The 14523-nt window shown below is 38.0% G+C and overlaps 1 protein-coding gene across 3 annotated transcripts in view; it reads right to left on the bottom strand.

Annotated features, from left to right (window-relative positions):
- The window catches only part of MMS22L (MMS22 like, DNA repair protein), a 130974-nt gene that overhangs the window by 33415 nt on the left and 83036 nt on the right, over positions 1-14523 (bottom strand). For all 3 annotated transcript variants that reach the window (XM_032408198.1, XM_032408197.1, XM_032408199.1), the window contains 3 exons: positions 7250-7443; positions 2333-2483; positions 34-185 (listed from right to left, as the gene is read on the bottom strand). In XM_032408198.1, coding sequence (XP_032264089.1) covers positions 34-185; positions 2333-2483; positions 7250-7443 — 497 coding nt within the window. The remainder of the gene's footprint in view (positions 1-33; positions 186-2332; positions 2484-7249; positions 7444-14523) is intronic.

The raw sequence follows: 14523 nt of genomic DNA, 5'->3' as shown, positions 1-14523 counted from the left end.
ATATCTAGAAAGCAAAATGCCTGAAATACTTACCGACTGCCTGTCCAGGATTTATATCAATGAACAAATCATCAGGCACATAGAGGTTGTTTATGTACATTTGCAAAACGCAACGAATCCATGATCTTACAGTTAAGGCTTGAAAAGATACACAGCCTGTATGAGAAAGTGCTTCACATAACATGCTGTAAAAATAAGATGATGGATATTAAAAACCAAAACCTGACAATATGTTCCCTGAGTACAGAGACTAAGAAATGAAGGAAAACATTCTAACATACCCTACTTCTTGGCCTCCCTTATTTTACACACACATTAATGCAGATAGGCACTGTTGAAAATAAATACTACAGATACACCTAAAAAGAAATTTTACATAAATATTCTTGCTTTCATCTGTAATCTTCTAATTTTTAATTTTCCTCTTTCCACTGATGGCACACGTATAAGGTTATGCCAAGGGGAAGAAGGAAGAGAGAGTAAGGTTAAAATGGGAAAATCGAGGAAGGGGCTAATAACTTGCAAGGTGAGATGATAATGAAGTGGAAAGTAGGAAAAAAAATAGTGGCCCTTAGAGTAAATAAAAAGAACAGAAGTCATGACCATTTATATAAGAAAAAGTTAAAGACAAAGTATATTTCTATGTGAGTCTTCTAAACAATCCCATTCCCATTCCTTTCTTTCCTGCTACCCCACCCCATGGGCGGTCATTATTAAAGAATTCCAAAGTAACAACTGAAAATAAAATCTTTCTATGAAGCCAAAGGCCTGGCTAAATCTGATATCTACCCATTTTATAATCGGGGGTTAGAAAGGACGAGGGTGGTCTTAAACTAACTATAAAGTGCTAAGTAAAGTTAGAAATTTAAATAATACATATAAGTCATAACTCTAAAAATACTGTTTTGTGGAATGCCTGGGTGGCTCAGTAGGTTGCATCTACCTTTGGCTCAGGTCATGATCTCAGGGTCCCAAGACTGAGTCCCACATCGGGTTCCCCGCTCTCCCTCTGCCCCTCCCCCCACTTGTACGCTCTCATGTTCTCTCTCTCAAATAAATAAAATCTTAAAAAAAAAAATACTGTTTTGAAAAACTTTGAAAATAAGTTGCCACAAAGAGTACACAGTGTAGAACGCAGGTTCATCATGTATTACCTATACGACCTTCCTAAAATTACTTAACATCTTTACATCTCAGTTTCTTCAACTGTTATTATACACCAAATATTATCTTTTTTTTAAAGATTTTATTTATTTATTTGAGAGAGAAAATGAGATAGAGAGAGCATGAGAGGGGGGAGGGTCAGAGGGAGAAGCAGACTCCCTGCTGAGCAAGGAGCCCGATGTGGGACTCGATCCCAGGACTCCAGGATCATGACCTGAGCCGAAGGCAGTCGCTTAACCAACTGAGCCACCCAGGCGCCCCCAAATATTATTTTTTAAACTAAATAAGTTAGTTTCAGTAAAATAGTTTCAGCAACTAAACAAATAAATTAGTTTCAGCAGATAGTTTTAACAAAAGTATTTAATAAATACTAATAATGTTTGTTACTACAGAATTCTCAAGCTAGATGAGATTCTAAAAATAATCCAAACAAAGTTGAACTCCACTTTTTGACTGAAAGCCAATGAGAAGGTGACTTAATATCTGCTTGGTGAGCTTGTCTATGAGAACACCTCACCGCCTGCATCCCCCTTCTCACTGACCGGCAGTTTGGACAGGAGCTACAGGGGTCTCTTGAGTATTCGTTTTATTTTCCCTCATCTTGATATTCTTATTCAAATTTTCCTGATTACACTATTTCTATTTTAATTTTATTTATTGTGTGTTTTTTCTATTGGGGTTCCTCAGATCTGTTATGTAACAGAGCAGGAGACACAGAATAGGCAAACCAATGTTCAGGGCGATGAAGTGTCTTGTTCATAACTGTGCAAGTTAAGAGACAAGTGTTTAAAAAAATCTAACTGTGAAAGGGAAAGCTATCATTGAATCTAAAAATACCATAATATACTAGTATCTTACAGAACCAGCAATATTACTTGCATAATTTCTTTCACAAAGGTGAGTATAGAAAGGTCATTTCAGGATGGAATAAGGCAGTCCTACAAAAAAGTTTTGAAAAGGGTGCTTAAGCAGCAGGTTTTTGTTTTGTTTTGTTTTTTAAGCAGGCTACTGCCACTGTCAAGCGCTGATCTATCCAAAAGCAAAAAACCACCCAAGTGAGAGTATATGTAGTAAGATCAGTTTTTATTTGTGAAGATTCTTACTTTCCTAGTGTACTGATCAATCATGAGTTTCTATTAACGTGCATACCTGATATCAGGTCACTTACCTATTTTGTAGGCAATGACTTAAATATCTTGCTACAACTTGGGGCCAGATGATATCATCCCAACCAAAAAGTTGCATCACTGATATAACTGGCTGAGGCTGAAGATCTGATGGAGCTGTGCTGGGCATGTCCATTGCAAGCAAAGTAAAATCTAGATTTAAAATGAAAGATATTTGTGGTGAAGAATTTTTAAAAAACTATTCCCCTTCCCCAAATTATATCAATAGTGATAAAAAGAATTCAGCCACTCAATAATAAAATGTCACATTTAGAAATGCAGAACTAACAAAAAAACAAAAACTGAACTAAATTCATGTTGCCAAAGAAATTTCTGTAGCGATCATCTAGATCTCCAAGAACGGGTCTAGAAGAACCCATTTTTAGCTGTTATCATGATCAAATCTATAATGGCTTCCTCAAATTCCAAATTCTACACCCAATGTTTCTCTCATTCAAAAAACCCATTTAAAAAAATATTTCTAGCATCTACTTTTCTCCAATCAAGCTAATGTACTTGCCACCTGCCACAGAGAAGACTTCAGTCTTACCTTAGACACTGGACAGTCGTCTATTAAACGGCAACCTCCTATAATCAGTGGCACTCCACTTCCTTCAGAACCCACTAAGCCTAGGAACTAGAATTTCTTCGTTAACCATGTTAAACAAATATCGTTTATTTTGTGATTTCCTGGGAATTCCCCAACTTAATTTGTATTATATTAATTTATGTTTGTCAATAAATTGCTTATGAAGCACTGGTTCCTACGCAGCTCTCTCAAATGGTGGCTGTGCATTCTCCCACCCCTCTCCTACATTTGAGCTACAGATAGAGAGTTTGTTCCTTGGCCCCATGGCTGCTTCTAGAGCATTCTACCTTTCCTCCTCCTCAAAACCTCCAGCTTTGACTCTCATGTCATCAGATACCAGCCACTAACTCTCCTGTTGCGTTGGCCTCGCGCTGCCTAGTTCACGTCCCCTCATTCCTCACTAACATCTTCTCTAGCAGCACTCCTGTCATAATCCTTGATGGCTTTTCTTCTAATATCCTGGCCTCTCAGTTCCTTGAACTCCCCTTCTGAGTGAATCTATCTTCCATTCTATTTCAGCCATTCACTCCCATGCTGATACTGAGAGACTTTGCCATTACCGGTAAATATGTTCTCTCCGTAATTTCCACTTCCAGGACCCCATTTTCTGGCTCCAGGTCCCCAACTTCCAACAACTATCTGATTTCACCAGGACCTATACAATTCATTGATCCTACAACTTTTCCCCTGTCCCTCGCTACCTTCATGCCTCATCTTTCCCTTTTTAGGCAGCTTGACTGCACGGTCCACTGTTATACTCATTTGTGTATACTGTCAACTCCCTTGCTTCTTACTTGATTCGTTGTACTTCTCTGGTAAAAAGCATCTGTTTCATTCCAACTCTTGGTCTTCTCTCCACACGCACCTACGCCAGTATAAATGGCTGGCGAGCAACCCGGCTGACTGATCTCACTTTAGATTTATGACTACAAACTTTAAGTTGGCCAGCATTCCTGCCACATTACTCCAGTCCATTCAGATTTTTCTTCTCCTGGAGGACTACCACATAACTTCCTTCCTCTCTCCGTCATCAGCTAGTACCTCCTCCCCGTCCTTACTTTCCGCTGATGGCCTTACTTACTACTTCACAGAGAAATGGGAAACATCAGCAGAGAACTTCCGCAAGATCCTGCCACATCTGCCCAGACGTCTCTACCTGGGCCATATCCTCTGCCTTCTCTTCTGTTACTACAGATGATCTGAGGCCAAATCCTCTATGGGATCCCATTTCTCTTGGGCATTAAAACACAAGAGACTCTCTTGCATCATCAAGTTTTCCCTCACTCCAGAACATTCCTGTCAGGATTATAAATATGCTGAAATTTCTCCTGTGCTATTAAAAAAAAAATCTCTTTGACCCCACACCTCCCTCTAGCTAATATCCCCCCTTTTCTACTTCTCTTAAATAGTGATAAAAAGATTTATCTACATTTCCCATCTGCAATTCATTTTCTCTTGAATCATCTTCAATCAGGCCTTTGCTTCTAGCACTACACCAAAACTCCTTTTCAACGTTACCAATGACCTCCCTTCTTGCTATATCCAATGACCAATCTCAGGCCTCATCTTACTTGATCCATTAACAGCATTTGAGCAGTTGACTTTCCCCTTCCTTGAAATGTTCTGTCAGTTGATTTCCAGGGCACCACACTTGGTTTTCCTCTTGCTTCCCTGGCATTCCTTTTTTTTTTTTTTTTTTTAAGATTTTATTTATTTGACAGAGAGAGACACAGCGAGAGAGGGAACACAAGCAGGGGGAGTGGGAAAGGGAGAAGCAGGCTTCCCGCCGAGCAGGGAGCCCGATGCGGGACTCGATCCCAGGACCCTGGAATCATGACCTGAGCCGAAGACAGATGCTTAACGACTGAGCCACCCAGGCACCCTCCCTGGCATTCCTTTTTATCCTACAAATCTGGACATGGGAATATCCTGGAGCCCAGTCCTTAAACTTCTCTTTTCACCAACTTACTCAATCAGCAATCCCATCCACTACATAGCTTTACTATTTGTACATAGTTTCCTAATTTAATCTCTTCCCTGAACCCTCCACTCATTATCCAAGTGCTTGCGCAACATTTTTTCGATTTTATTGGATATCTAAAAGGAAAAAAAGTCCAATATCAAAGTCCTAGTCTTCCCTCATAAAAATCTGCTCCTGCCACAATTTTCCTCATCTCGGAATATGGGGGATTCTCTCTTTATTCTGCTTACCATATCCTACCCACTTGGAAATTCTGTCAGCTCTATCTTCAAAATACTTTCTCTACCTTCAGATTGGAAATGGGACCACTTCTCACCACCCTGAGCTACCACATTAGCCCAAGCTGCTCATTTTTGAGTCGTTGCAGTCGTTCCCTAACTGGCCTCCTTACTGTCTATTCTCAGTCTCACAGCCAGAAGGATGCTCCTCATTCCTCTGCTCAAAACTCTTCCAACAGCTTCTAACCTCGGAGTAAAAGCCAGTCTTTACAACTACACACAAGGCAGAACACAAGGTAGCTCTCCATTACCTTTTGATCATATCTCTTGACTATTCTCTCTCCCTTTCTTATGCCTCATGACCTTTCATGGCTTCCCTGTGGTTCGGCAAACACACCAGACATGCTCTTGCCTGTGGACTTGTGCAGAGCCTTCGTCTCTCACTTCCTTCAGGTTTTTGCTTAAATGGTACTTACTGAGGCCTTCCTATTTAAAATTACGATCTGCCTCTGGCCTTCCCTATCCCTACCCTCTTTGATATATTTTTATTTTTCTCCATAGCACTTATCACCAGATATTACACATCTTGCTTACTTACTTATTGTTCTCTCCCCCGCACTATAAGCTCCATAAGAACATGTAACTTATATGTGAGAAAATAAATTGCAGTCCTTTTTCCCACTGGTATATCCACAATGGCAATAAAAGTGGGTGTTTGAGGACTTTTTGAATGCAGGAAATTTTTCTCTCCTAACCTATCAAGTCTTTATTTCAAAACAAATCCCAAACCCACACATATTTTACTTTATATGTATATACCATTTACTTTTAGCACCTAGGACAGCCGTGACTAAATTTGTGTGGTATCATTTTTGTTCGCTGACTGAGAGTCAGGATGATGAATGGAAGAAAGATAAGTCATATTGGCTTCTAATGTCTGCTTTGGTTAAACTGATTGAATATCAATATTTATTTTCATAGACATTATAGTAGTTGGAAAACTGTTGTCCTGTCACAATTCTTCAATCTGTCATTGTAATGTTTTAATTATGGAAATGCTACAGAATTCAAGATCTTTCACAATTTATATCATCCAGTCTTTTATGTAGTGCTTTTAGCTCAGTTTTCCATCATTCACACCAGGGTAAAACAAACCATGGTTTAGATCTTAGGTTTTAAAAAAAAAGCATTACATTCAAATGTATTACATACTTTTTTTTTTAAGATTTTATTTATTTGAGAGAGAGAGAGACCAAGAGAGCACAAGCAAGGGGAAAGAGAGAAGCAGACTCCCTGCTGAGCAAGGAGCCCGATATGGGGCTCGATCCCAGGACCCAGGGATCATGACCTGAGCCAAAGACAGATGTTTAACTGAGCCACCCAGGTGCCCCTCAAAATGTATTATATACTTTTACACAAATTGCAATTAAATACATGTAGTTATCATACTGATTTCTGTCTATCCAAGTGCTTCTGCACATATTTTAGGTAAAATATCCCTTTAAGAAACATAATGATCTCTTCTTAGAAAACTGTATATGTGCTCATATATTCAAATTCTTGTCTATGACATCATGTGATTCAGATTCCCTTAAAGCCTAAGGACATGACCTTAGGCTAAGAGTCAAATTCATGAAAAATTACAACCCAAAATAGAATCTAGTAGAAGTCAAACAACATTCTACATATTTGATGTTTATTCTGATCTCATCTGCTTGGTGTGAAGTGAAGTTCACACTCAGTTCTTTTGTTCTTCATACAAGTAGCTTCATCTTATACCTAGACACCTTCACACACAATGTGAACATAAAGTCCTTGAACTAGAAGAAATCAAATGCTACTTTGCTTTCCAAATATTGTGTGCATAAAAAGTTTATGTACATTCAATATTTTTAAGATTCAAAGTTGTATTTTGTTTTTAGCAAACAAAAACTTAATTTTTACCTTTACTGAGCAGAAAATAATCAACAAGCCAAAGGAACTTGATTTAACATATGTAATTCTTTTCATCTTTCTGGTTGTCCAAGTATTTATTAGACTGTAATAAAAGAGTTTGTTACCAAGCAAACAGAAGAAAAAACTGACAGAGTCTGCACAATGAGAAGCTAATTAGCCAGTTAACAACGCTGACCTGCAGCTGCGTCCGCAAGTTCTGAGAGAGGCACTATCTGTGACATTCTCTGACTCTTCAAAAATGAAAAGAAATGTCTCCACAGCGCATTGGCAACTGCAGCAAGGTGGCGCTCTTTAGCCGATAATGAAGACTGCACAATTAGGTCCACACTCTCCTTTTGAAGTTCCTGACACAATTGTTGATGCATACTCCTAAAAAGAAATAAAAATATAGCTAACACCCAACAAATGCTTATAAAAATCTTCTTTAAATACATTTTGGGCTTTTAACATTTATATCATAGGAAAACTGAAGGACCGTTTTATATAATTAAAACCTTTATGCCAAGACATTATGCATTTCTGGTTATTTGATGGATGAATGATGGCATATTAAGCACCATAAAGTTAATGTTAATTACTAATGTCAACCATTAATTATATGCTTTTTAATATGTCAGATCCAAATGAGAAACAGGCAGCTTCAGAATGAAGGTCTGCATTTTGCAACTCACTATGACAAGTGATTTTACTTACAATCTAGACATGAAAACAATTTTTTAAGCCATTATCTTCCGAGAGCTTTAAGGACATGGAGGTACCAAGCAGAAAGTAAGTACATCTAGCTTGCTTATGTGTAGCATTTTAAATTGAAATATTTTCCTACATAAACTCTGCCAGATACAATCCTGGTACTTCGGTCTAAAAAGATCCATAATCATTTTCACATAGCAGACAATAAAAAGTTATTGTTCTTTATAAAATATTAAAACATGAATTCAATACTGCCTAAAATTTTGATTCAAGGTTTACTTACCTATTTGCTTAATTCAAATGAAAATTTAGACATTTCTTGCAAATCAAAACTATAATGAGATATCACCTCATACCTGTGAGAATGGCTAAAATCAACAACACAAGAAACCACAAGTGTTGGTGAGGATGTGGAGAAAAAGGAACCCTCATACACTGATGATGGGAATGCAAACTGGTGCAGCTGCTGTGGAACACAGTGTGGAGGTTCTTCAAAAAATTAAAAATAGAACTACCAAATGATCCAGTAATTGTACTACTGGATATTTACCCAAAGAATACAAGAACACTAATTCAAAGGGATACATGCACCCCTATGTTTACAGCAGCGTTATTTACAATAGCCAAGATATGGAAGCAGCCCAAGTGTCCATCGACGGATGAATGGATAAAGAAGATATATACACACACACGCAAACACAAGGGAATATTATTGGCCATATACAATATACAATGGAATATTATTTGGCCATAAAAAAGAATGAAATCTTGCCATTTGCAATGATATGGGTGGAACTAGAGTATAATGCTAAGCAAAATAAGTCAGGGAAAGACAAACATCATATGATTTCACTTATATGTGGAATTTAAGAAACAAAACAAGGAAAAAAATAGACAAATCAAGAAACAGACTCTTAATTAGAGAGAACTGAAGGAGGGAGAAGGGTTAAACCGGTAATAGGGATTAAGGAGTGCACTTGTGATGAGCACAGGGTGATGTATGGAGGTGTTGAATCACTATATTTTATACCTGAAACTGATATAACACTATATGTTAATTAACTGTAATTAAATAAAAACCTAAAAAAGAGAAAATTTAGACATTTCTAGATTTTAACAGAAATATAAGAGGGGAAGGAAACACTAAGAGATTTTTTTAGTGATCTGGAATAGGAGGTGTTTTTGCAATATGCCCAGCCATTAATAATTTGATTACTTAAAACTAAATGTACAACCATAATATTATTCCTGTTTTTATTACTGTCACATCAATTGTGAGTAGATACAAATGCATGGACACCATCCTGAGATAGATTTGCTTTCTTCAATTAAAGACAAAGCAGTGAAAACCGTAGAGCTGAGGCAGAGACTTCCTCTGATAGTAGTATTCTACTAAGAAAATAATTAGTACTAAAAAAAGAGAAATATTACATTAATTCTAACATTCCTGATGTTTTAAATTAATTTAGCTAGGGGAAGTGGATATTCAAAATACCTATAACAAAATACAGAACTTAGTACATGTACCTAAAGCAATTCCACCGAAAGATCAAACTGGATCCAAGACCACATAAGTAAGTAAAAATTGTAAGTTATATAACATGAGGATACTGTGCCCCTTGACACTGGAATTCTTGGATAATCATGATGCACTACTTCCTACTCCTTGAGGTATTGGGGAAAAAAAAAATATATATATACAAATGCCTGGGGAAAAAGATCATAGCAAGCAATTCTCATAAAAGCTAACCAAATACCTGCTATATCCTCTCTTGTAAAAACCCGCCTGAGATGCTTTCAACTTGAACTAGTGGCTAGAGAACCATTTCAGGTCCTTTCGCTTCGAGTAAATTGAGTATCAAACCACTAAAATCCATTTGGCACCTAACTTAACTGCGTACATCAACATAGAAAATTCATGACCACACGTCAACACGCTGGAGTCCAAGTAAAATAGAACCACCGTTGGCACAACCTACTTACAGCTTTTCTAAGGTGTACTACTGGTTTCAAAGAGTAATAAATACCTTACTGTATTTGGGTAGGATGAATTGTGCTATTTCTACATAAACAATCCATTTTTTCACTAACTAAAACCTAGTCCCTAGGGAGGGATATCATTTTTGATCATCTTCTTTGTGCTAGAAATTCTTTAATTAAAGAGGAGAACAATTCTATGAGATAGGTATCAGTAATCCTCTTTACAGATGATGAAGATGATAGTGAGAAAGTTAAATATATCCAAAGGTCACATGGTGAGGAAGGGCTGGCCCCATAATCTGAACTTAAAACTGACTCTGAAGCCCATACTTTCCTCTTACACCCTAAGACGCACACACTTACTCACTAATACCCACATACTTTAAACACCGGCCAATTTTCTTCTCCTCCTACCTGGGTTGAAGAAATTTCAATAAGCCTAAGAAAAGGAGCTAGAAAAGCCACATGTAGCTTTGCCTTGTGAAGAGGCAGGGGCAACACCAGAATTCTATATTGGCAAAAACCGTAAGCGACACCAAGAAAAGTGTATTCAAGGCAATACTGAAAAAGGCCAACAAATCTGAATCACTTTGGACCTCTCCAGACCAAAACGTTGAGGTGCCAGGCTGTACCACTAGGAGTCACCACAGGGATCTGACTCAGAGGTCTGAAAAATACCAAACCACTAGGTCAAAAAGTTAAATTTAGAGATTACATCCTCCAAAGTGAGAGTTAACACAGCAAAAAGAAGTTCCAATTAAGTGTAAGACATTGACCCCAAATCCGACTTGTTTTGGAAATGTGCATCCGCTTTGCATTTTAGTACATGTGCTGCCGGAAGCGAGCACTCCACTTTGCATTTTGGTTCGAAAGAAGCTTTATATCCTGGGAATATGCAAAACACTTTCTGCTTGATGGTTTGAATGTTTAAGCAATATCAGTTTGAATAAGAATGATAATCTGCTATTTTGCCAAAAAACAAAGTTGTTTAAGACCTTATAATAATTTATGTAAACTTGAACAAATCAGAGAGGGACAGATGCAGGCAATGTCCGGGATATACTGTATTATGAGTCTGAGGGGAGAATCCAAGTTCTGCACTATAGCCAAAATAGCTGGAACTACCCCTTGCAGTCACAGGTGATTTTTTTTTTTTTAATTACATTTTCTGGATGAGAAAACTAACTACACAAAGACCAGAGAAAAATAAATTTATTATATTACATGTGACTGCATATCTGATGAAGGCACATTTACAGAAATGCACAGATCTACAGCAGCTCTGTCACTACAGGTAACAACATAAATAAAACCCAAAACATATATGAAATACATAAAGAATATGACACATCCTAGTTGTCACGGCTATTTTATGAAATATTTTCTACCTTCTTTTTTTTTTTTTAAAGATTTTATTTATTTATTTGAGAGAGAGAGAATGAGAGACAGAGAGCATGAGGGGGGGAGGGTCAGAGGGAGAAGCAGACTCCCTGCTGAGCAGGGAGCCTGATGCGGGACTCGATCCCGGGACTCCAGGATCATGACCTGAGCCAAACGCAGTCGCCCAACCAACTGAGCCACCCAGGCGCCCTATTTTCTACCTTCTTCAACAAACAGTAGAAAAATCTGAAAGTAAATTTATTGCACAGAAAGTAAAATGTAATTTCGGGTCAAAGCCAAAAAGAAATACCACAATAGTTATAGAACCTCCCAACACTTGGCAAATATTTTGAGTAAAGACAAACTTAATATGGGTTAAAATCATTTTGGAAATACACACATGTGGAAACAGACACGCATAACCATCCCACTTACATTCTAAAAGATGCAATATAGTATAGTAGAAAATAAAATTTGCTGAACGTTAAGTTATTCAAATTGTAGCTCTCATAGAAAAAACAGCAATGCCTAGCACTCATTGGTATTTACCATGTGCCAAGCACCATGTTAAGTGTTTTATAAGCATTATTTCTTACCTTATGAGTTAGGTACAGTTATGATTATAATCTTATAAATGGGGAAATTAAGACAAAAGAAGTAACATGTTGGGTAACATAGCTGGTTATTAGCAAAGCTACTCAGAGCAGTGTAACCTTGAAAAAAGTGAGTAACCTCCCAATTTTTATTTTCTTAAGAGTGAAGAAGAGGAACAATCATTTGCTATATCCACGGTTAGGTTTATTGTGAAGACCGCATGAAATAACATCCCTGAAAATGTTTAGAAACCTATCACTGCACCAAGTAAATACCCAAAGTTTACCTACCTAGTTACCAGCTCCTCTTAGGCTTTTATTTTAGCTCTGGTATCCTGCCCCCTTTGGCTTACCCCTCATTATGTTCAAGCACTTTCCTGATTCCTGCATCTGACTATTCTTTTGCCCCATTTTCCGAGATCTGCTTTCCTGTTTTTATCGTTCCACTTCTTCTTGCTGTGATTACATATGTTCAATTATCCATCGAAGCCCCACAGCCCCATCCCCATGCAGTCGTGCAAATATACTGAGGCATCCATCACCTGAGAGGCGCTGAGGCCTGCACCTGACCGCCGCCGCCTGCCAGCCTAGTTTCTGTAGCACACGCCTTCCTAACAGTGTAGGCAGGCTTCTGCAGATACTTCCTGGACCACTCTGTCTAGGTTCTACTTCTAATCTCCCTTTGCTCGGGTTTCTACTGTAACTGATAATTACAAAACAAGGTATGACCTCCTGTACATCACTTTCCTAGTAGTCACTGTTGCATATGTAGTATTTCTAATATTATTATGCCCCAAAAGTTAAAGAAAATTTGTCCAGTGATGGACCTGTGACCACAGAAAAAGCATAATATAATAAATGCATCTGATAAGAGCTAACAGCAAGGGATTAACAATGATTAATAGCTGAATTCCTTTTTTAGTTCTACTCCAAACCTGGCAACTTTCTTCAATCAGTATTAGTGAAAAATAAAATGGTAAGGGGGCGCCTGGGTGGCTCAGTCGTTAAGCGTCTGCCTTTGGCTCAGGTCATGATCCCAGGGTCCTGGGATCAAGCCCCGCATCGGGCTTCCTGCTCGGTGGGGAGCCTGCTTCTTCCTCTCCCACTCCCCCTGCTTATGTTCCCTCTCTCGCTGTGTCTCTCTCTGTCAAATAAAAAAAAAAAAAAAAAAAATGGTAAGTTCTAAGTTAAAAAGTTGTTTCTAAACCACTACAGATAATTATTCCAAGTATCTGATTTAACTAATAGGAAACTGGATGGGAATCAGATTACTCTATGACCATTTTTAGTTTCAGCTAAACTCCCTAAAAAACCTTAGGTATTTTGGATCCTCTTGTCGTTCTTGTTCCCCTCTAAAAAATAGGGCTCTAGTCTGCTTTACTACCCAGAAAGAATATAACATAATCAAAGTAATAACATTACGAGAAAAAAAACCCTAGGTTTTAAAGGTAGAAGTTACCCTAAAAATCATCCAATCCAATCCTGTCTTCAAAAGATAAGAAAAAAAAAAAATACAGCCTCCCACTGCAAAGAGACTTCTGCAGCTTTGAGCTTGAGTCCTGACCCCCAATTCTGCGCATGCCCCCAGTCATCAGGGAGGGGTGATGAGTCAGAAGCCAGGTGAGCAAATAGCAAGCAGCCTGGGTATGCCTTGCAATGCTTCCTTGTAATAGCTCAATGTGTTTGCGTGTATGTGGAGGAGTGAATGGATAGTGCTGACTAAGTGAATATGTGAGATCAAGGCTGTTTTGACTACTGAGGGACTATGACAAATAGCACAGCACTGGCGAAGATGCTTCCAGACACATACAATGCACTATTAAGAATAAAAGGGTTTCTCAAGATGTAAGGAAAATTGTCCACATGAACACCTGTCCAGGAGAAAGAAGCCCAGCTTGTGATCCCAGAAAACTTCTGAGACTTAGTTTTTCATCTGTTAAATGGAAATAATGCCCTATTATCCTCCATCGAACTCTTAAACTATCAAATCACAGTACTTAGGTAATAACAATCTGTAGCCTGTAAGGCAAGATAATATGTATTTTAGTCACATTTCTACTGCTTCTAAATCCTAATGACCATGTTCATGATGCAGCACAGCATTATCTAGGGAGACATGGGCTTTAGAGACAGACATACCAGAGTATAAATCCTACTCTGTCAACCACTAGTTATGTGGTCATTTCCTCATCTGTTCCAAGAATTCTTAGTAAGACACTTTCCATAAATAGAACATTTTTATTGTTGGCCAGAGAATCAAAGATTGCTTATTGAGAATATACATGCGAGCCTTATTCTGTTTTTGGCCTTTACTAATTTAATCCTGTAGGTACTATGATTATCCCCATTTTATAGACAAGAAATCTAAGTACAGAGAGGATAAATAATTTAACTGGGTCATACTGTTAGTAAGCAGCGAGCTAGACTTTGAACACAGGCAGTCAATCTAATATCCATGCAACTATGTTACAACTACCTCAAATACCATTTTGCCACCCATACAAATAGTACATGTTTTAAATGTCACATTGCTACATTCACTCATTCATATGCTAAGTTCCTAATAAAGGTAGCTACAAACTAGTATAACACCCAGTCCCAGGTGGCAAACCAGTTGCACAAACATTAAAGGCTTAACAATTCTGGGGAGTGTAGGTCATTCTCTAAGGATCCCAAAAATCAACGAACATGTGATAATTCAAAAAATTTCCTGTTGCCCATAATTAACTAATTTGCAAGACTGGGAAGGAGAAAAATCAGGAATCCAGTGTTGAGTCTGGCAAACCAAGCATGCTCATAGCAATGC

Source organism: Phoca vitulina, unplaced genomic scaffold (genome assembly GCF_004348235.1).
Source record: "Phoca vitulina isolate PV1807 unplaced genomic scaffold, GSC_HSeal_1.0 scaffold9, whole genome shotgun sequence".
Classification (NCBI taxonomy): domain Eukaryota; kingdom Metazoa; phylum Chordata; class Mammalia; order Carnivora; family Phocidae; genus Phoca; species Phoca vitulina.
This window is presented reverse-complemented; position numbering and strand designations above follow the sequence as displayed.